We start from the raw sequence: 23,021 nt of genomic DNA on the forward strand, positions 1-23,021 counted from the left end.
GAATTGTATTCATCACCTGCATTTTTTGCTGCTACAGTATGTTTACATGTTTTAGACTTATTATTATTATTATTATTATTATTATTATTATTTATATTATTATTATACTGTAATACAATCATTTGCATTTTATTCACAATAGAACTGCTTCACTGTGTACTGTAGCAACTTTGTATGGTTGAAATAACAATAAAAGGCACCTGACTTAAGGTTAAAGTAATTTCCAATGAAGTTTCTCAAGATGGTGATCATATTCGGAACGAATCAATAATAACATGTAATAGAAGCCTTGAATACTAAGTATGTTAGGAGATAGGAGGTCATTTAATTACCGTAAAAATCGTTAAATCAGTGCAGCAAAGTGTAAATCCTGGTTTATTCTAATGAAGTCTGAGTCTTTCATTTTCACAGACGTTAAATATATTGATAAAACTCGCCACATTAGGATGAGTTGATTAAAGTACACTGCGAATTTGATATTAGGTACCAATTTCTTTCATGCCAATAAAGGGTTAAAATAGTGCAATGTCTTTTGTTTAAAAATAGAATACCACAATATCTGGTTTAAATCATATATCGAGTAAACAGTATCAGAAAAGAAAGGGAAATTACTGCAACATGATAGGCAGATCAAAATGATGAAAATAGTATAAAACCAGCAGGGTGTGTAGTGAGGAATGATCGGATTTCCAAGAAAACAGTTGTATTTCAATTAAACGACTTTCCACTTATAGTATCTAGCAAGAAGACTACACAAAACAGTGTCCGAAAGCTATGAACACTTTCCTATCCTAAGAATCAGAAACATGTTTCATACGGGACATAGCTTTTATTTTCACATACAGGAGCATCAGAACATTATACCCCATTATCTGTTCTGTGTGTGTGTACGTGTGTGTGTGTGTGTGTGTTCATGTCCTCATTGTCATTGTAACCAAGGAGTTCCATTGTACTTTGTTTTTATCTATTTATCTTTTGAGTATAAAAGGGAAATTTTCAGGTTTTTATTTTGGCTTCAGCTTCGGCAGCCTTAGGAAAATGTAGGTATTATGCCAAATTGAATAAATTGTTTTGACAATGTGTGCCAGATAGGACATAATTGTACCACACATCCATCAAGCAAAATAGGTGTGTGGAGTCTCAAAGGTCCTCATCTACATTCTAACACACACACACACACACACACACACACACACACACACACACACACTATATATACATATTATATATATACACACATACAGTATATACAAATACACACACACACAGTATATTCACGCCTCAGAGATTATATCATGGAATTTAATTGCAACAATATTAAATTTTTACACAAATAAAGTGGTTATATTGTAAATATAGATTTTATAAAAACAATTACAGTTTTTAATGTATAGTACATTTCTAATGTACAAAATTGTTGTGTTGTTACAATAATAGATCTCGCCCGTTTAAGAAAAGGGGGGAAATCTATTAGGACTACTTGCTGTGTGCAAAAGTCATTGCGAGTGCTAGCTGATCTGAGGGGTACATGGTAAGTACATTCTTTTTGACTAATTTTCTTTAAATTAGCCCAATTTCTGACAATTTCACAGTGCCGTGGTGTTATGCTGATAACTTGCAGATTTGATGTATTTTGATCAAAAGTTTGATTAATACATACTGTTTAATGTTTCTCAAATGTGCCCATATCTTGAAATCATCATGATCCCAGCCTGCACTTTAGAAATTTCCGGATTTATTTGTTTTTGGTGTTTCTGGGTATCACCAGAGACTCAATAGTAACTCCACAGACAATAGACAATCAGAAATGTTCTTTTTTAAATTAAACACATTAGCATTCAAAATCATATAATTGTATTTCTGTTATCTGATATTTTGCTCAATAATTTTCTAATTGTGAAACCTTTTATGCAATATGAAGTTTGTGGTGTTATATTACTATTATTTTTTTCAAAACAAACTAAATAGCAAGTTTGTTTGTAAACTGGCGACTGTCCATCATAAGTTGACATAATATAATGAATATACTGTATTTCAGTATAGTCTCTAACTCTACGGTATATAACATACAGTAGGTTGTCATTTGGTTATGGTCCAGATTCAGACCCAACAAAGTATTTCTGCAAACTGCACCGAGGAAAAACTTTGGAAAATACTGCAGCAGCTCTGATAAGTGGAGAAAGAAACGGCTGTACTTCACCATCTCCCGTTTTCTAAATATAAACCAGGCTTCTGCAGCAGAGCCGGTGTTACAGTACAGTATATCCCACATGCATTTATGTAAATTATTTAGCTGAAGGCAACTCAGAGACCATTTACAGTACTACAGAAAGGAGTTTAAAAAATAAAAAAAAGAATTCACAGACTTTTTAATATTATTTACCCCTCTGGTCTGATTAGTAAATGAGAAATATAGATTTTTATTTATTTTTTTACTATGATTACAGAATAGTTATAGATGAATAGACAGAGACGTACTGTACGTGTTTAATCTGACTGCACCAAATTTAAAAAGAGACTTAATCAAATGTTGTAATGTGACTAAAATATGAAGCTGGATACCTGGTATAGCACACCATACCAAATGATTCACCAATTATATTAACTAAATTAGAGGTCATTTCATTTTACCTTCTCTTCCTTTTATTTAGTGACTGACTTTACTATCAGTATAATTAAATCAGCCACCCAAATAGAGAGAACTATTTTAATCAGAGTTAAACTTTATGCATAAATAAGCTTATTATTATTATTATTATTATTATTATTATTATTATTATTATTCACATTATATTTTTCTGGTAATTGTGGCATTTCATCATTCTGCTCTAAGAATGCATCTCGCACTTTGCCTTTTTTTTCTTGCTCTTTTTTAATCCTGATAAGAACGGCCTATTTGTTTCCTCTAACTATTAAAAAGACAACAGAAAGGGGTAATATAAACCACTTTACCAACTCCCATTAGAAAGTTCCTTTCGTCTTTTTCTCAGCAGTGTAGCTTGCTAGAACGCCGCAGCAACTTTAACTTGACTGACACACACTTACAACACAAAGTGTCTTGGAAAGAAAGTAGACAAACTAATATAAATTAGCCATATGTCTGCTAAACAGCCTTTCTGATGTTTTCAGCATTTCAGTACAAAACACATACACACATTAATGTCAGAATGTTTAGCGCCGTCATTTCTTCTGAGACAACTTGCTATCTTAATTAATGAATGTGACTACAGGAAGCCTAAACATATGCCACTCTCATGCAGGAAAACATCCTGCCAGTTTACACTCCATACATTCAAGTCATGAATGTAAAAAAAATAAAAATAAATGAAATCTGTTACAAGAAGTAGAGTGTATGAACATACATGTGTATGCGTGTGGAAGTATACTGTATGTGCATCCGAGCTGTGCATGCATTCACTGTGTGCACAGCTGTGTAAAGAAAACAAGAAAGATGTTTGATTGATTAGAGGAGAGCAGCCAAATAGCCAAGTGTTCAGGAAGTGGTCTCCATTTTGCCAGACTGCCGGGGGAAAATAGCAGCTAAATGCTGAGAAGGGAACCAATTTTTCGAAGCATAGTTGCGGCTGGGGTTAGGAGAACTGCTCCTGCATCTTCACTGATAAAACAGCGTTCATAACATCGATCTGACACTCCACTCTGAGCAATGTCCTCGGCTTCTGATGTGCAGGAAGTGTGAATGGGTTGCCATTAGAGCTCCTCCTCCCACCGTCACACCAACACTTACTGTATACAGCAACAGAAGTGATTTTGATTTCAGTACATGCAGTAGATTATATGTGTATGTGAGTGGATATATATATGTGTATAATGAAATGATGCTTCTCCTTCCAGTTCCCTGGCTATAAAATGCGTCATTGCTCATTACGATCAATTTTATAGAGTACAAATAGCACAATGCAAGAAGTATGTGCATACACTGGACATGTCATTTTACACCGGTCTTACTGAGCAGAAAACATGATCAAACACCCACTGTGAATTTGGAGATCAATAGTACAAAAGCTTAGTGGTGCCACAATACAGCCACAATCATGTTTTATGTATTTAAAAAATAATAATAAGTGGCTAGTTATATAATGTTATATAATGTTTTTATATAATCTCGTTCTCACTGCAAAACACATTAACAAACTAAAAAAAGCGACCGCAGATATTTAGGTAGGGTGACATAGGCAGTCGCCCATGGTGGCATCCTGCCAGGGCAGGCACTGAGCATGGGGGATGAAAAAAATTAAAAATAAAATAAACATTCAGGATGATGATAACATTTGCATGATCGGTTTTCTATTGCTCGTTTGAAGTCACATTTCACACTGATTCTATTTTGCGAGCGAGGCAGGGTACTGACTCCAAAGTACAAGATGGAGAAGCCCGACTGTGGGGGGAAAACAGGGGGAAAATGCACACATCTCACTTTGTACAGCAATGTAACTAGAAAAATTAACCACATTGCAAACTGCTGCAGAATAAATAAAAAAAAAAAACAGTTAATTTATAATACTGTGAATACATAGGCCTAATGTACTGCAGGAATATTTCACTCTACTGTTTTTGTGTGGAATAATTAAGCCTCATATACAGTATATGAGGGGGAGGCAAACATTATTCGCACTCTGGCTGAAAGTTCAGTTTACTTAACTTGTAGGAAAATAGAAAGTCATTGTTAATCTTTTTGCTTTTTTCGATATACCTCGAGCATCTGTAAACAAACTTTCACGCACTGTCATTAAAAAATCTTTTGGGCTGAGCTGGGCGACGAACGCGCCGCTGTCATCACTTCTTCATCAGAAGAGAATCTTCTAGAGAGAGGATCAGGACTACAGAGAGGATGCTTTAACATCTCAAAACAAAGTTTTTGCAGAGTGTCGTCAGTGTGGGCAGAAGTGTGCGAAGAACAGTCCTCTGCATTTTTAGGCTTCAGCTCTTCAACAAGCATCATCACATTCACCCCGCACAACAGTTGCTGCCGAGACAGAAGTTTCGAACAAAAAGCGCTGATAACACACTGCAGATCATTTTTGACTCACCCTTGTATAAACATCCCAAAGTAAATTGTTTTAGCATTGACTCTTTAAATGCAGGATAAAGCGGTATAGAAGATGAGTTGTAAATGGTATGGTTATTTATTTGTGTTGTCCCAAATGTCTAAGTAACATGTAAAAGATAAATGAATCAATTAATTAATTAATCAACCAATTAATTTATTTTTATTAGTAATTTTTTTTTTTTTTTTTTTAAGGCAGGGGAACTGAAGGGGAATTCGCCCAGGGTGCCACACACCCTAAAACCACCACTGCATCCTGCTGAATAAACAATGCTGATTTTCAAGAATTACTGTTATAAACATCCATATTGTAAAATATACAAAAACAACCAATGTTCTGTACAAATATACAATTCAATCATATCAATAACTTAAAACTTTGCCCACTCCAGCAGCATAAAAAAACAAAACATTGACACTAGCACAGAGAAGACAAATATGACATGACACAATTTCATGAAAAATGCCCACTTACTTAGATTTATCAAACTCACATTAGCGGCAATTAAAACAAGCCAAAGAATACATTTATACTCCAACACTTATAATAATAATAATAATAATAATAATAATAATAATAATAATAACTTTTACAGGTGAAAAAAAAACTTTTTAATTCTGTTAAATCAGAATTTCTGATAATTCAGTCACTGCTAATCCCCATCAATATAACTAGTTCTAACCTATTGCACAACAACTACCAACTACACAGAGTAAAAGCCAAATGAGTTTCCTCCAAAGTAATGTATAGTCAATGAACTGCTCACAGGGCCAGTAAATGTGCTTGGAAAAGATTCTAACTGCCATTTTCTGTTTAAATGTCCTTATAGATTCCCACAATTGTCTTTTACCGCTCTAATAATGACAGTAGTTTTCCCAGCAATCCCAGTAGGGATTTGAACTCACCCAGCTCACTCAAGTCGATAATCTGTTGTGCTATCTAAGATCCACTACTTTTCATTCTTAAGACCTCATAACCATTCTTTCAACTTTAGGAGCAATTCAACTTAGAAAGCATAAACCTACACAGCCCAAAACGTGCAGGTTCCTCTTGTACCACAGATAAACAGCTCTGACCCCTTGAGGCACGACTCCACGAGACCTCTGAAGGGGTTCTGAACTATCTCCAGGACATTAGCAGCAGATCCTTTAAGCACTGTACTGTAAGTTGCAAGTGGGTCCTCCATGGATCATGGAGGATCATGGATTTATTTATCTAACACATCCTACAGATCATCGGTCGGATTGGGGTCTGGAGAATTTGGAGGCCAGATCCACAACCTGGAGCACTTTGCCTGCTAAGCCCCATATACAGCAGGCTATGATATGGTACTGGGTGTCCTGATACAATTCTATTGTGACCTCCTTCCAGCAATTTGTGCTACATTAGCTTTTAAGTGGGATTAAATCAGACAGGCTAGTCTTTGAATCCTTTGAGTGCCCATGATCCTGTCATCGTTTTTCTATTATATAATTGATTATTAATGTTATTCAATTCCTGCGATGGATTGGCACCGTGTCTAGGGTGTACCCCGCCTCATGCCCTAAGTCTCCTGGGATAGGCTCCAGGCCTCCCGTGATCCTGAATACAGGATTAAGCGGTATAGACGATGAGTGAGTAAGTGTTATTTAGTTCACCTGATGATGGTGTTAGTTTTATGGCTGATCGGTGTATATTAAAGCAAACAGAACGCCTATACAGTATATTAATGTGGTCATGTGACAATTTTCAAGCATTTCTAAAAATTCCAACTGGCGTCTCATTTGTACTGATTTACTCTTCACCATTACTATAGTGTATTTTTTACGAATAAGTTTACAGTGTTTAACTAACCCGCTATTATTTGCTCCTTGTCCAATAACCAATACCTAGTACTGATGGAGGTGGTTGATCGTGTCTGCAAATGTACCACACAAGGCATTCCCATGTGCACTTATGGCACTTTGTTACTCCCTTCAAATCCTTCTGGCTCGGCCTGATAGTGGAAGAGCAGGATTCAGGTTTTCTTTCCATCGAATTCATACAGGTAAACAAACTGAGAAGCAGTCATTTTATATCAAGGATTTTGGGCGACAGGCAAGAACGGATTGTTTTCGCGCACTATCGGATGAAGTGTGAATGTGTGGTGCATACAGATGTGAATGGTAAGGCTGCACACAAGTCATTAGCTGGAGCGGCGCAGTGAAGAGGTGGACTAAATTGCTCAGTTAATGGCCTTCTAACACACTCTAAATGGACCATTATCAGAGCTTTTCAAATGGATCTCTCAACCTTACTTTTTACATGGTTAAAATATGTGCAGTGCATGAAATAATGAGCTTTGTCTTTGGGAGCTATACAACATGTACAAAGCATTTCATTTAGTCGATCTTGGTTATTGTTGCAACCATGAAGATATTGAGTAATTACAGAAACTATTTCGTTATGTCACGTGTCACATTTCATTTATTCATCATGACTCAAAGCAGGTCTCAGGGCCACTGGGTGCAAAACAGGAATAGGTGCAGTCCATCACAGGGCACCGTTCCCATATATCCATGCCCAGGGGCAATTTAGTGTAGACAATTTACCTACCAGCGTTTTTTATGGGGGTTGAAGAAAACCCACATGGATACAGTATGGGAAGAACGTGCAAATCTCTGGGACTCTTGAACTGCCAGCTGTTTAGAATAATATTGTTTGGATTTCTGTATAATTCCACACTATTGCCACCTGGAAGGAGATCGGTACCTTTTTTTGTTCATCTCAATTCAAGGTTTCTTCTTCATGCCATCTTGATGCCATGTGAATTGTTTCCTCAAAAACTCACCACTGGATTGCTCATTATAGGGAAAAGAAGCTTTCTGATCATTTCCAATGTTAGAAACACTATACAACTGAGCCGAATTCCTACACTGTACAGATGAATTTTAATTGAACAAAATTAAAAGATTGGCACAACACTCAGCCGTTAAATAGAGATAGAGTCTAAAACAGTGATCTGCTCCACTGAAAACAGCCTCTTCTCAAAACTGAGCTTCAAGCATGCTTGAGACCTTAACATCCCCACACACAAATGACGCACAACTCGGCTCAAATCAACACATAAAAGAGCGAAAAGGTGGCAGGAGATAAAGCAGAAAGCGAGAGGAATAGAGTAAAAGGGGAAGAGAGACGCTTCCATTCATGCAAATTAAACCAAATTGCCTCAATTTGTAACTCGGAGAGGTAATTCATACAAGAATTAGGAATCAACTTTGCTGCAGGATAATTGTGTGTGCATTTGTGTGTATGTGTGGTGACGGGGCGTGCCTTCGGTTACCGCATGCTGTCAATTAGGAAAAGAGGAAAAGCCTACTGTATGTGGGTGTGGTGTCTTTCACGGGGCTCTCCTCCATTACATTACATTGTCTGACTCTCTCTCGTTGTCTCTTTCCATATTCTCCCACATTCAGATTGTGAGTTTATGTTACAGATATTAGTGAGCTGTGTCAGACATTTAACTACCCCTTATTGATCTCCAGCTTCGATCTAGCAAAAGTACTTTTTAATGGATTGTAATGGAGCTGCACTTTAAAGACTGGCTTCTCTCCAAGTTTGGTTTCGGTTTTGGCTTTCTTTTTCTTTTTTTTTGGTATTTCCAGATATGTTTTTGTTAACTGTCACGGTATTTATATTTCCATTCAAAGTATTAGTTGGTGATACTAGTGGTACAGTACATGTGTTTGTGAGACTTGAAATGGACATACAATAACTAGGACAATTATTACATCATCTTTGTGATCAGATGCTATCGTGAAATTAGAAATGCAGCTGTGAGTAAGTTAATGTATCAGTTATACATTGTAAGGGCATATGAAGAAATACCAAAAAAACAATGAAATTGAACACAAATTCAAAAAAAGAATAAAAAGAAAAAATGTTGAAATTGAATTTCGCTCCATACATTTCTCCAAAGCTGGTTCAGATTTTTATTGCTAAAAGCCTTATTCAAATAAAATTATATTCCTAACAAAGGCCCATGATCATTCCATAGCTCTTATTTACTGTATAATGCGCTCACAATGACCACATTCTTTAAACGCACTACAAACTTTATAACTCTATACTAAGTACTACATACATTTTCTTTGACTTCCAATAACCCAGTTACTCAGAAGATTCCTGAGGCTTTCCTTCTGAAACAGGATCCTCTCAAGGTTACTTCTTCATTGTGTTTAAGATAATTTTCCTTACCACTGTCTACTCTAGCTTGCTCATTATGGATCCTAATTTAAAATGAAACAGTGGGTTCAAGTTCGATTCATGTCTCGGGGTCTGTGCGCATGAAGTTTGCATGTTCTCCCCAGGCTTGGGGAGTTTCCTCTGGGTTCTCCGGTTTCCTTGCAAAATCCAAAGACATGCAGATTAGTCTAACCGCCATTCCCAAATTGCCCGAAGTGTGTAAATGAGCATGTGAGCATGTGTATGTGTGCGCCCCATCCAGGATATACCCTGCCTCATGCCCTAAGTCTCCTGGGATAGGCTGTAGGACTCCCACGACCCTGTACATAGGGTAAAGCAGTAAAGATGATGATGAGTGAGTGAGTAAAAGATGTACAGTAAAAGACAAAAGAAAATCCATTTCAATAAACTGCTAAGAAGTTCGTACCATTACATCAAATATGTAGCTGTATGGTCCATATGACAAATACTGTAAATACCAACTGTACTGTATCTCCAGGGTAGAAAGTCTTTACAGGCTTGGCGAAATGTCGACAAATTGCTTGTGAAGCCTCATAGATGGGAAACGCATTCTGCCTCCTCCAGGAATTCCATTACCACTAGCACTATCTTTGGTATCTCCCAGTTCCCTCAGCTGCTCAGTTTGTTTCTTCTACTGTCTTACAAAGCCAATACTAATTCAAAACAAAGACAGAATGAGACTGAAAGAGACATTGTGAACAACACACCTCTTCTTATTTTTCAGGAACAAATACTGTGTGATGATGAGAGCGTCTTGCTGCGTACAGAGTTCTAATTAGCATGGTGGAGTTAAATTAATTGTACCCCTGGAATTTCCCAGGTGCTGCAGTGCCGTGATGCAGCTGCGTTAAAGCCGTGCATCGCTAACGCATTGTGGAAACAGTGGTAATTCTCAGCACTACTCAGTGTTTTATCTGCATCTTTTTTTCACTCCTTCTCAGATATAATTTAAACAGCAAGCAGATGGGTACCATTCTGTCACTCAGCATTTCTCTCTATGTGGGCCCATCTTTTTTTTTTTTTTTCCAAGACAAGGCATATCATGAAGTTTTTTCCGTGTTCCAAATTTGTCTAAAAAGTATACGGAATGAAATGTGCATTTTGTTTGGTATTATTTAGGAACAAGGTCTACAAACTCCATCTCAGAAAGACATGTGATAGTCAATGCCCTTGACGTCTGAGTTGACTTTGATACTTGTTTAAACTTTTAATTGATATTTTTTTGGTCTATTTTCCATTTGCTTAAAACCTACCTAGATTACCCAAAATGCTTTTTAAGTTGCTAATCACGGTGCTACCTAAAGACAGCAATGTAACATGGCTTTATTCCTGTATTCTGGTTTAAATATCTTAGGAAAATAGGAAAGGAAAGCCATTGGATTGCAATTGCTACAAATAGAACATGATTAAAAATAAAATACTTTATTATTGCCGTAAAACACAAACCAAATGTGCAAGACTTCACAACTATTTTGCTAATTTTTCTATGTTGACTATTTACAGTAGCAAGATCACTCCTAATCTTATTTTTGCAAGTGGGCCTGTTTGAAATCATTGAAAAGCCGAGAGACCAGGTGGGCGTGATCCGTTGCCCGTGTAACCACCAATCACTTTGGACCACACAAATGACTTGCCAGTCATTTCTGAAACTAACGATTGGTGGATAACCAGATATCCTTCCTCACACAATCCTACCCATTTTATCCAGACTTTGGACCAGCATTGAATTGGTCCCCGCTTTTCTGTGAGAAAGGTGGAGATGCTCCAATTGTACTAAAAGGGCAGAGTTAAGGTTGAAATATTTATGGCTTAAGAACGCTTTGTAGTATTATCTTATCCAGGTTTCTTTGTGATTTTGAAACATATTTGTGCATATTTTTCATTAATTCAAAAATAACAAATGTATGTTAACGAATAAAGATTCAAGACATGGCCCAAAGAGCATTATTTTGAAACATTCGGAAAATGTGTAATTCTGTAAAAAAAAAAAAAACAATAAAAAAACAACAACATTAAAGTCATCACCATCCATCAATAATAGTATCACTCTGCTACCAAAATAGTGCTATTAGGGGACAAAAGCCCTTATAGCCTCAGGTCACCACGCTAACAGAATGACAATCTCTCGATGTCAATTCAGCATTCTAACAAGGCTTTTAACCCCACACTGCTCCAGGGTGAACACTCAGACAAGCCTTTATTGTTCGTTGCTTTAGGCTAAAGTGTCAGATAAATTACTACATGTGAATGTAAAATAATAGACAAGGAAAGAATTCCAAATCAGGAGAACAATCACTGTTAATTATTCCCACATCGCAGTCCTAAAGGCATGGTTATTAATGCTATTAACTATGCACTGTGAAGTCGTATATAAAAATGAAAAAAAAAAAAAAACCTCTACTCTCTTACTGTAACATCACTTCAGCACTATTATCTGATTGTTTTTATTTCTAAACCTACAAAAAAAAAACAATGAGTGGGATTTCTTTTAAATGTAATACCCACAGATTTAACTTAAAATTTTCTTTTTTAGAAAGTTCAGATTTTAAGAATTTTTTATGTGCATAAGCTGTTCATTAGAGGGTTGACTTGAAAAATCTGAAATTTTTTACAAAGCACAATATTTAAGATTTTTTAAAAAGATTTTGGTGATTAACTTGTGCCAGCAGCCAAAGCTCTTATTTTATCCATTTAGAAATATATAAATCTAATTAACCATTCTTGGTCAAAGACCTTGAGTTGAATGTTGAGGAAATACCTGGAATTAAAGAGCATATGATTAAATGTAAATAAATGTAAATGCTTTTAATAAAATACACCGGATGGCTCCTGGATACACAACACCCCCTAATCCCTTCTTATTTATTATACTCTAATCAAAATTATAAACTGCATGTTTATAACTATCATTTTCCCATCCTGCTGATATTCACAATCATGTAACTACATTTTCAGTTCTCCCCACTGTTTCATAGTATGTCATCTTGCTTCATAAATTAGTTAATGATGCTTCAAGTGTTAAGTGTCCTAGATTACTGCTGTGTTTTTAACTTGATCTAACATTGTGTAAATTATGATTCAATACAGCTTCATTGCAGATTAATAAAAATGCATTGATAAAAATGGCAAAAAATTTAATATGTTCCTTTAGTCCAGGTGTGCTCAAAGACACCCCTAAAAGAAGGAGTGGGTCCATGCAATCCTCAACACACAGATTCATTACAAGAACATCATTGAATTAGTAATTACAGTAAATCAACCCCAGAATCACATTTTGTTGCTTTGCAGCCTGAAATGAGGACGGAGAGTTATTTGTTTTATCCAGCTGTATTTACTCTGTGCAATTTTTACATGTCAGGAAAAAAATAGAAAAAAATAAAACATAGAATCACTGAGTTGGAAAAGGATCACCCCTGCTAACATACAGTAACTTGTAAACTCAATCAGCTGACGCTAATCACCCCAGAATGGCACACAAAGCTTACAGTAAGTCTGAGCTCGGACTAGGCCATGCAAACACATTCACCTTTTTCTTCTTTAATCACTGTGTGGTCAGTTTTGCTGGAAGCTTTGGATCATTGTCATGTTGGAAGGTAAACCTTTCTCCCATTGACAACTTTCTGGCAGAGGGCAGCAGATTTTAGTCAAGAAATTTATGGTATTTTGCCGCATCTATTTTCCTTCTGTCCTGATACGTGCTCCAGGGAAACACCCAATACCAGGATATTATCACCTCCATGCTTTAGTGTAGGAATGGTGTTACTGTATTTGGATGGTAAGCTGTATTGGATTTTTTTTCCCAGACATATGGTTTGGTGTTGGCAAAATAATTCAATTTTGGACTATCTTTGTCATAAATTCCTGCAACTGCTTCAGAGTTGCTGTAGGCCTCTTGGAAGCCTCTCTTTCGCCCTGGATCTTTCATTCAGTTTAAAGCAATGTCCTGCTACAAGGGACTGAAATGATTCAGCTTTTCATTCTAATCAAAACAGACACAGCTGATAACAGTTCATTAAGATCAAACCCTCCTAATTCTCCTGGTTGAGTTTAAAAAGTTATTTTTTAGCAGAGGGTGAGCTTTGTTTTTTGTTTTTTTACTTAATTTTTCTGACAAGCATCAAAAATGTGATTATTTTAAAGAGAGGATTGGATTATTTTCTATACAAATAATTTGTGCAAAAATAGTTTTTTTATGGTCAGCACATAGCTTTTTATTCATCTGACACCTATATTTTTAAATCAAAATCGTCACTAGATTCAAACTTATTTATAAGCCTTATTGTTTTTTTTAGGGTTATTAAGGTTGAGTTTAAAGTTATGTAATCAATCAAACATGCTAATAACTGTAAGACCTCAGTGCACACAGTGAAAAAAATATGGCTATACTTCACGGACCCCTCTTAAAGAAATCAATGTTCTTGTTAATAAAAATAATACCAATAATTGTATAAATACATTTAGCCAATTTAAAGGTTACACTGTATCATTTGTATTTGCCAGAAAAATCAATATATGTTCTGATATAATTTTAATTTCAAAACTGATAAAAAAAAGTATATGTACCATGTATATGAATTTTAATCACTTTTTATTGTATCAGTTTTCAGAATCAAAAATTAAGAATGAAAAATCTCTAAATCCTTACTATAGCTGTGTAAGGAATCTGAGGCATCCTGAATAAGCCCTGGTTTTCACCAAATATGTTACATTGAGCCCATGAAGCTGTATTAGTGTTGAATAGTCACTAATTACACACTCTTTTCATCAATGCACTTCCTTGTTCACAAATGATCTTTCCTCAACCTCTTCAAACTGTTATGGAACACATGACTTAAATAAGGAATATTAAAGCCAAATAAAAAAAATAAGAAATTAAAGATGGCTTCAAGCAAAGACAAAATATTAATGTGTTTCAGGAGGCTTTTTCTGGGTTCCCAAAGATCCTCTTTCTATTCATGTACAGTATATATGTGCGCTTATTACTTTAACACCTAGTTACATTAAAACTAGGAATTTTCAAGTGCTGTTGGTGAGAAGGACTAGTCTCCATGGCTGGATGCTTCAGGTTCTTCTTAGCTTTATGTCACATATGTGCTAATTGGTTCTGTTCACTATGTTTCATGGTTTCTGTAAGTTCCTTTCATCTAGATTTGGTGTATGCATCTCACCTGTGCCTGACTGGAGACCAAGTAACTGTTTTAATATTCTCATTTGTCTCTGTCCAATTTAGCAACACAAGTCTTCCCTCATACTGATCGGAGATGAAAAATATTTAAGAAACTGCAAGTGTTTATTTAAGGTAGAGTAATTTACTTAAGTATTATTGTCATACATTTTAGATTTTGGTGGCATGGTGGCTTAGTGGGTAGCACTGTCGCCTTGCACCTCCAGGGTCCGGGTTCGATTCCCGCCTCAGGGTCTGTATGCACGTTTTCTCGATGCTTTCCTCCCACAGTCCAAAGACATGCAGATTAGGCTAATTGGCATTCCCAAATTGCCTATAGTGTATAAATGCGCCTGTGAATGTTGACCGGAGGTCCTACCACGAATATGAAAAATGAAAATACATACAATGGTCACCACTGGCCCCTATGGTTCATAGTTGGACTACAGAGGTTCTTGGATGGATATTTTATATTTTATTGAATGTTATTGTTAGCAGTAGTGCTATTCAGGTGTTTAAATCCAGTTGAAGTGTCACACTTGGGAATGAGAGCCCCTGGCTTTACCTCAATTAAATGTTTCAATATGCTTGAGTAATAAAAGATCCTTATAAAATGATGTGTTTGCCTTGTCTACCTAGAAGGCATAAACTCCATCTAATTTTAAAAACGATGGTTGGGGTAAGTTTTGCTAATTTGCTAATTATTCATTGGATTTATTTAACTACACTCACTATTGACTTTAATAGGAAATCTTCTGCTTATTTAAGCAGTTATCCAACCAGCCAATCATGTGGCAGAAATGGAATTCATGAAATCATGCAGATATACAGTAGGTCAAGAGAGAAAACATTAGAGAGAGAGAGACTACAACAGCAGAAAACCACTTTGAGTGTGGTCTGTCAAGCAAGAGCAGGGATCTGAGGCTAACGTGTACAGGCTCACCGAAACTGGACAGCTGAAGATTAGAAAATAAATACACCTTTTTCCAGTCTTCAACCCAGGGGTGGCTCTGGGTCTGTTGTTGCCCTAGGCAAGTTCTTGCTGTGGCACCACTCCGCACACATTTCCAGCCAGTGTAACATTGCCTTGAGAGCTGCATTAGTGCTTATGGTGCTTATAGCATCCAGGATGGCAGCATTTATTTAAATCAATGTCCAATGGACTCCACAAGGACGGGGGGTCATGGGTCATGTTTCTAGCATGTTTTTTATTTTTATTGACGGTGTTACTGTGAGGTAGCCAGTATAAGTACTGTACACAAAAAAACACTGTACATTATTGGAACCTGTTGTGGACTGCTGTTGTAACCCATCCATGTCAATGTCTGATGTGTCATGTGTTTTAAGATGCTTTTCAGCTCATCACACGTACTGAACTGTATAAAGCATGTTTTTTCTTTATTATTTATTTACTATAGATTTCCTGTCAGGTTAGATCAGTCTTGTGATTTTTGTTTTTCTGCAAAAAATGGTGCTTTTCTGCACCATTCTGTGTAAATCCTAGAAACTGTTGTTGTGTGAAAATCGCATGAGCTCAGCAGTTTCTGAAATACTGAACTCAGCCAGTTTTGCCACAACAACCATGCCAATTAAAGTCACACAGATCACACTTTTCCCCCATGCTGGTGTATGATGTGAACATTAAATCGAAGCGCTTGATCTATACCTGGCCACCTACACCTACTGCCACTTAATTGGGTAATAGGATGGTGGCATAAGATTATTTATATATATAAAACATAAGTTTAAGCTATTTTCATATTAATAGCTGAGTACAATTAAAAATATCATTTTCTGTTTACTTTTCCCCGATTGCATTTTTAGATGGATACTCCTCGACCTAAATCTCAACCTCGGCCTCTTTAAACCTATAAAATACAGTATGTACTGTACACAGAGCAAAAAATAACCCATGGCAAATTAGCAGCATACAGCAGCAGCATCTTTTTTATGTACTAGGTTAGATGGATTGCAGCACAAAATACAGCTTAGTTTTTTTTCAAAGAAAAAAAGAGGAAAAAGAAAGAGATAAAGCATAATAGTGATTTTATATTATAGAAATCTATTGCACAAAAAACAGCAGTCTATACTGTAGGAAACACACTCGTGCTCATAAAAAGTCTTATTTTAAATCCTGCAAAGCTGAATTGAATTGCATTTGCTCGTGTTTTGTCTTCGCTCTCTGCCAGGCATTGCTCAGTGTTGCATCAAGACTGGTGGTGATTAAAGCACCGTAGTCATAGGAGAAGAACACGATGTGTGACCTGATACAGCTTGAGAAAGTGCAACTTGAGAAAGACAGCTGTTGCACAGTTAAAGAACACAGAAACCTTTAACCACGGAGGTGCTTTATTTGGAGCGATCCCAAATAAAGAGTACTAATTTGTGTGTTCAGTCTGACGAATCATGGTGGTGCAGTGGGTAGCATTTCTGCTACACTCTCCCTCGACTAATTCTGAGATCATGTTTCTCCCTCTCTCTCTCTCTCTGTGGAAATTTTGTGCGTGTTCACCTTGTAAACATGTGGTTTCCTCCTACCTTCTAAAAGCAAAAAATATCCCAAAGCAGAATAATCACAATAAGAAGACAAAATAGTGTGACCATTTTGTGTTCTGTTTAAATACATAGAAAACCTACAGGCTGTGTTTGACTGCTGTGGGTAACAGAGGTTCTGTAATTGGCAAGAAGGCAGATTCAATAATAAATCATACTTTTGACAAAGTGTATAATTATCATAAGATAAAATAGCATATTTGTAAGAAATGTGCTCATTATTATGAGTCAGTTATTTTTGTTATATGTCAAGTGACAAAAAATGTATTTTAACAGTTGTATACTGTACTGTATGTATATGTATAAGAATGTGTAGGATTCTTCCGTGAAGAATCCTTTTAGGAGGAGCCCATTTTCTTCCTGTGTTGTATCTTGATGCAAATGCAACCACCATCCACGAATGCATTTCAGCTTTGTTAAAGCACTTAATTAACATATCTGCAAAGTCAATGGGTATTTTTCACTTTTATGTTTTACTACAACAAAGTGTACAGACTATTACTTCAATTAACCATGCAAAACTGACATACAGTTTTATTTTGGTCAAAAAACAAATCTCCATGGATAAGATCAGCTTGGACTCCTCTTAGTTAATAAGTTAATTTAGTAAAGCAGTGGTGTCTATCGGTGAAGAATCACTTACGGTTAAAATCTAAATTTTACATACACCTTAGGCAAATAACCTTAAACTCAGATTTTCACAATTCCTGACATGTAATCCTAGTGAATATTTGCTGTCTTGGGTCAGTTAGGATCACTGCTTTATTTTTAAGATTGTGAAATGTCAGAATAATAGTAGAGGAAAAGATTTCTTTCTTTCATCACCTTCCCACTGGATCAGACGTTTATATTACATTCACTTACTTAGTACTAGATTTTTACGTGTTACTGTGAAGTGTGCGGAATGAAAGTTTAAGATCGGGTTTAATTAAGTTTTATACTTTATAATTCAAAGTAGCGTATCTTCTTTTCCCATTGAACTTTCTAGCTGATGTTTGGAGATGATGCTTTAATATATCTACACAATAATCTTCCTTCTTCTATTTATATCTATTTTGTGAAATGCGCAAGTTCCTCCTACAGAAAGCACCCCCACAACATGATGCTACCACCCCCATGCTTCACGGTTGGAATGGTTTTCTTTAGCTTACAAGCCTCATCCTTTTTCTTTCAGATAAACAGTACTGATGGTTATTACAGACAAACAGTCGTATTAGACCAGATCTTTAAGATCTTTGTTCATTTGTGTAGCTGCAAATCGTAGTCTGTTTTTATGATGGTCCTGGAGCAGTGGCTTCTTTCTTACTGACAAGTCTTTCAGGTTGTGTCGCTATCAGTCACATTTTACTGCAGATAGATGGTTTTGAACCCTTTTCCTCCAATGTCTTCACAAGGTTCTTTTGTTGTTGTTCTGAGATTGATTTGTACTTTTAGTTCCAACGTACTGTACGTTCGTCTCTAGGAGACAGAATCGTTCTTGAGTGGTATGATGGCTGCGTAGTACAATGGTGTCTTTGAAATAGTTTCCAAAGATGAACCAGATTTGTTGAGGTCCACAGTTGTAAAAATGGTATTGCAAGTATTTAGTGAGCCAACACCCAAATAGAAAAGCTATAAAACACATTTTTTGTCCATTAAGATCCGTATAGAGCCCATTTTTAGACCTATTTTAAAACATTTATTTCACAAAGTACTACAAGCAGTGGCACCAAAATTAAGTGGAATACACACAGACACAAATATCTTTCTCACTGTTCTTTAAATAAACCGATAGTCAGTCTGTGTCATCATGTATCACTTCACTGACAGTCTGTCATTTCCATCCATGTCATCTCTATTATTCTAAGATGATTTCTCGCTCCTTATTACACAGCCACATTGATTTGTTTAAGGGTTGGTTTGGTGCTAGAAAAAAGTCACATATGTGAAATGCTCCAGACATCAGGTCATGCAAAACAATCCATTTACTTTTCTGTGAGTGCAGCAGCTGCTCTACATGCAGCTGCATAGGAATCACAATGCAGCTAGCCGAGCTTCTCACTCCTGCAGCTGACGTCAGATATCACGATGCGCTATGACGTACATTGGGGAGCAGGTGAGATCCTGTCAGGCTTAGGGTGCAATACTGCTTGAGTCTCACACAGCTTAGAATGCTAACAGACACCAGAGATGATAAAGGCGCATTAACCCCTAAATCTTTCCCATCATACCTTTAGCATCATATAAGAGAATGTTTTTAGAAATGACTAGAAATAGCATGATAGATAGATAGATAGATAGATAGATAGATAGATAGATAGATCGATAGATCGATAGATAGAACATGATAAAATATTAAAAAGTGGATAAGGACAAAACTGTAGCAGTTAAATAGATGGTTGCTTTATATCAATGACAACAACACTTATTTTTAATCACAGCATGCAATTAATACTGCGCCCTTACTTTGCCAGAATTAACCGCACCGCCTTGGTAGCCTAAGACCTATTGTCTATTGCAAATTCTGCGACATACTACTTTTACTGTAACAGTACCTATTTATTTACTGATTCTCAGTATCAATAACCATGCATGTAATTAAAGTAGGATCCATAGGATCATGCTACTGGAAGCTATAATGTGACATGTACTGTAATGTGATTTTTTTATAGTGTATAAAAACTAAGTCTAGGTGATAATAATAACAAATGGATCAATATATTTTAAAATGTAAAATATCTCTAAAATAAATCATTATCGGAGAGGGATACACTTTTAATTAAAGTAAAAGCAAAAGATGTGAGATGATTTGCAAACTGTCAGTTACTGTACATGAAATGTGTATTGTAAAAAAAATGCACAGGATACAATATCATTATAGTTGGGATTATCAAGCTGATTGTTACATGGTTTGGGCACCATCACCTTTCTTTTTCTTTCTTTCTTTTTTTTTTGATTAAGGCAAGTAACCCCTGTCTGCACCCAAAGAATTGCATTTATTTAATGTCAGAGGCATGGTTTGATGTAGTACTTAATGCGCAGAGTTTGCCTTGGTGGGTTTCCCCAGATACTCTGTTTCCTCCACAGTTAAAAGCTGTATAATGTATGTTGAATGAGGTTCAGTATGTAATATAACATCCCCTTACAGCAATGACTGCTGGCATTAGATGTAAGATTTCAGTTGAACAATAAATTAATTAATACTGTATATACTTTTGTCATTTTTACATGGGGTTAATGAGGAAACTATAGTCCTTGACGTTCAACGTCAAATATTTATGATAAATCAAAGTATATACAGTATATTCTGAGAATAGGAAGCATATACAGGGTGGGTAAAAAGACCTAAGTGTTAAAAATTGGTAAAGTCCATATTTCTAACATAAATTTATTGAAACAAATTGGATATGTACATTATTACACAAAAAATGAAAGGAATTTTTTTAATTTCAACGTAGGAACTGGTGGCGTCAACCAGTTTCCTCTAACAGCCGGTGATGGAACACACACTGAAGAAAGTCGTTTGGGAACCTCCAGTATACGTGCCTCCAAGTCCTCCAGTGTGCAAGGCTTTGTCCTGTACACCTCTTCCTCCATAGGAAAAAATCATATGGAGTTAGATCTGGACTTCTTGGAGGCCATACATGATGTCCGCGTTGTCCCAGCCAACATGCTGGAAAATGCTGGTCTAACCACGCACAGAGCAAAATGGGTTCTAAAGCCATATAGGAAACATTGTTGCCTAGTTAATTTTCACCCACCCTGGTGACAATAAAAGCCTTGCATACAGCCTCCGAGAAATTACTTATAGACAAGTTGGAAAATGTTTGCAGGATTTTGATATTTTATATGTATACTATTACAAACACAAATGCAAAACTTCTGGGGTGGGATTCATTCAAACCGCCACTTTCACGCCAACAAACAATAACTAAAACTGTATTTATTATACCTCAGTATCACATACTGTAGTGACATACAGCGATACTGTACCTCCCCCAGCCAACACAGGTCTCTGGAATACTAGCTCAGTTATTTATTAACATCTGGCTACACTGCCTGTCTCCATAACCCAGTCATGTTTGTGTAGGGTCTTTGTGTTTTTAGTCTTGACTGCCTTATAATACTAACTGATGTTTTTTTTTTTTGTTAGTTTGTTTTTTACATTTTAACTTTATGCATATGAATTATTTCTTTGAATTCTCCTACTGAGGCTGTTTTACTACACATACTGGACAAAGATAGACAGAGAGACTGATGCTGGTCTCATGACAGCTACTGTACAACTGTACATAACCTCAATGACCAGTACAGGCTAAATTGTGTTACAGGTTTTCCCACTCCTATTACTTGGAGCATTAATAAAACGTCTTTTGGTCTTACCTGCACCAGGTTCCACCCCTCTAATGACTCAGCGATGATAGACGTCACTGATGGACAAACTCCTCCGAAGATCATTAAATGTCTGGGACCATAGCAGATTGCGTCGAAGAAGGCCCGTAATCCTTTTGCATTGTCACACTGAAAAGGGATGGGGGGGTAGAGGGGGTTGAGAAAGAGAGAGAGACAGACTGAGTCAGGATGAAAATGACAACAATATGTCACCAGTCAAAATGATTGCTGATGATTTCTTCTTTTTCTCTATGAATGGTTGTTTGGAACGTGCGCTACTACTCATTGTCAGTTCTTGTTTCGCTCATCATTCAGCAGAATTACAATGACTAACAGTCATTCTACAAAGCAAATTATTATGTGCACCAACATATAATAACTGCATTTAATTTTGCGGATAAATTGTAGAAAGAATGCATGAGAACACAGCATTATATGTAAATCAAAGGATCTCTGGCTATTCTTTTTTTTTCTTTTTCTAATGTGTCAAACACACTGTTCTGTCCAAGAGAACCAACTCACTACTGCAGTGTGCAGCCCCTTTTCACGTCACCATAGCAACACACCATGGCTCCAAAGAAATGCTTGAGAAAGGAAAAGATGGAGTAAGGTCTATTGATTGCAATATGACTCTCCTACCAGTTTTGGTCTGATTTGCTCTGTTTGTAAAGACATGCAGATCCTGGTAAACCCTTACAAAACACTTACAAAAGCATGTTTATTGATTCCTGGACATAAACTAAGACACATGGCATTAAGCTGTTAATCCTAACTTTATTCCTAGTTTTACTTCATTAAGGGGTTGACCACGGAGGCTGTTTTAATGCAACATTGGTGCAAACCTGATACACTTACAATTCTCTAAAGAACAATTGCCTACTAGCTTCCAGGTTCTTTCCTATTTCTTCATTTTCCATGTTTGCTTTTTCCTCAAGATAATGGACAATGTGTGGTTCTTAAGAGCAGTTAATTGACTAAATCCAATACGATGGCCTTCAGTCATTTTAAGCCCTAGGCAAAGCCACAAACAAGAATTAAAGCAATGTACAAGCCTACAAAACTAGCATTAAACAGGTAAGCATATGTAGCACATTTTTAGTACCAAGGATTAAGAGTAGCCTGCCATCCCGCGAACTTGCTATACAGTATAATACAGCGGCACCTTGGCATGCGAATGCCCAACCTCATAAATTTTCGCCTTAAGAACAGAAATTTTTCTAGAATTTTGCCTCGGCATACATAGCATTTTTGGCATACGAGTGGTCGGACCGAGCTGAACCAAACGCCTGCTACATAATGAGCTGTTAAAAAGCATTTTGTGCAAGATTTAGTGAAGACATAGCACAATGGGTCAGACGAATGTTAGCAAGCACAGTAGCAAAAAGAAAACTTCTGTAAGAGTCACTTTCAGTTACGTTTTTTTATAGCAGCCGGTGCCAAGAGGAATCATAAATTAAGGCTAAGTTAGGTTTACTGTCCTTTAATGTTCTTTTTGAAATTATCTGCATTTACATTATTTCCTATGGGAAAATATGTTTAGCAATACGAAATTTCTTTTAAGAACTCGCCTCCGGAACCGATTTAATTTGTGTGCCAGGGTACCACTGTACTGTACATATATTTAGCTTTAAAAAACATCATAC

The 23,021-nt window shown here is 36.4% G+C and overlaps 1 protein-coding gene across 1 annotated transcript in view; it reads right to left on the minus strand.

Annotated features, from left to right (window-relative positions):
- gabbr2 (gamma-aminobutyric acid (GABA) B receptor, 2) overlaps positions 1 to 23,021 on the minus strand; it is a 204,344-nt gene that overhangs the window by 134,386 nt on the left and 46,937 nt on the right. The window contains exon 2 of the mRNA XM_053492912.1: positions 21,370 to 21,507. Within this exon, the coding sequence (XP_053348887.1) occupies positions 21,370 to 21,507 (138 nt within the window). The remainder of the gene's footprint in view (positions 1 to 21,369; positions 21,508 to 23,021) is intronic.

The sequence above is a fragment of the Clarias gariepinus genome, chromosome 3 (assembly GCF_024256425.1).
Source record: "Clarias gariepinus isolate MV-2021 ecotype Netherlands chromosome 3, CGAR_prim_01v2, whole genome shotgun sequence".
Lineage (NCBI taxonomy): Eukaryota > Metazoa > Chordata > Actinopteri > Siluriformes > Clariidae > Clarias > Clarias gariepinus.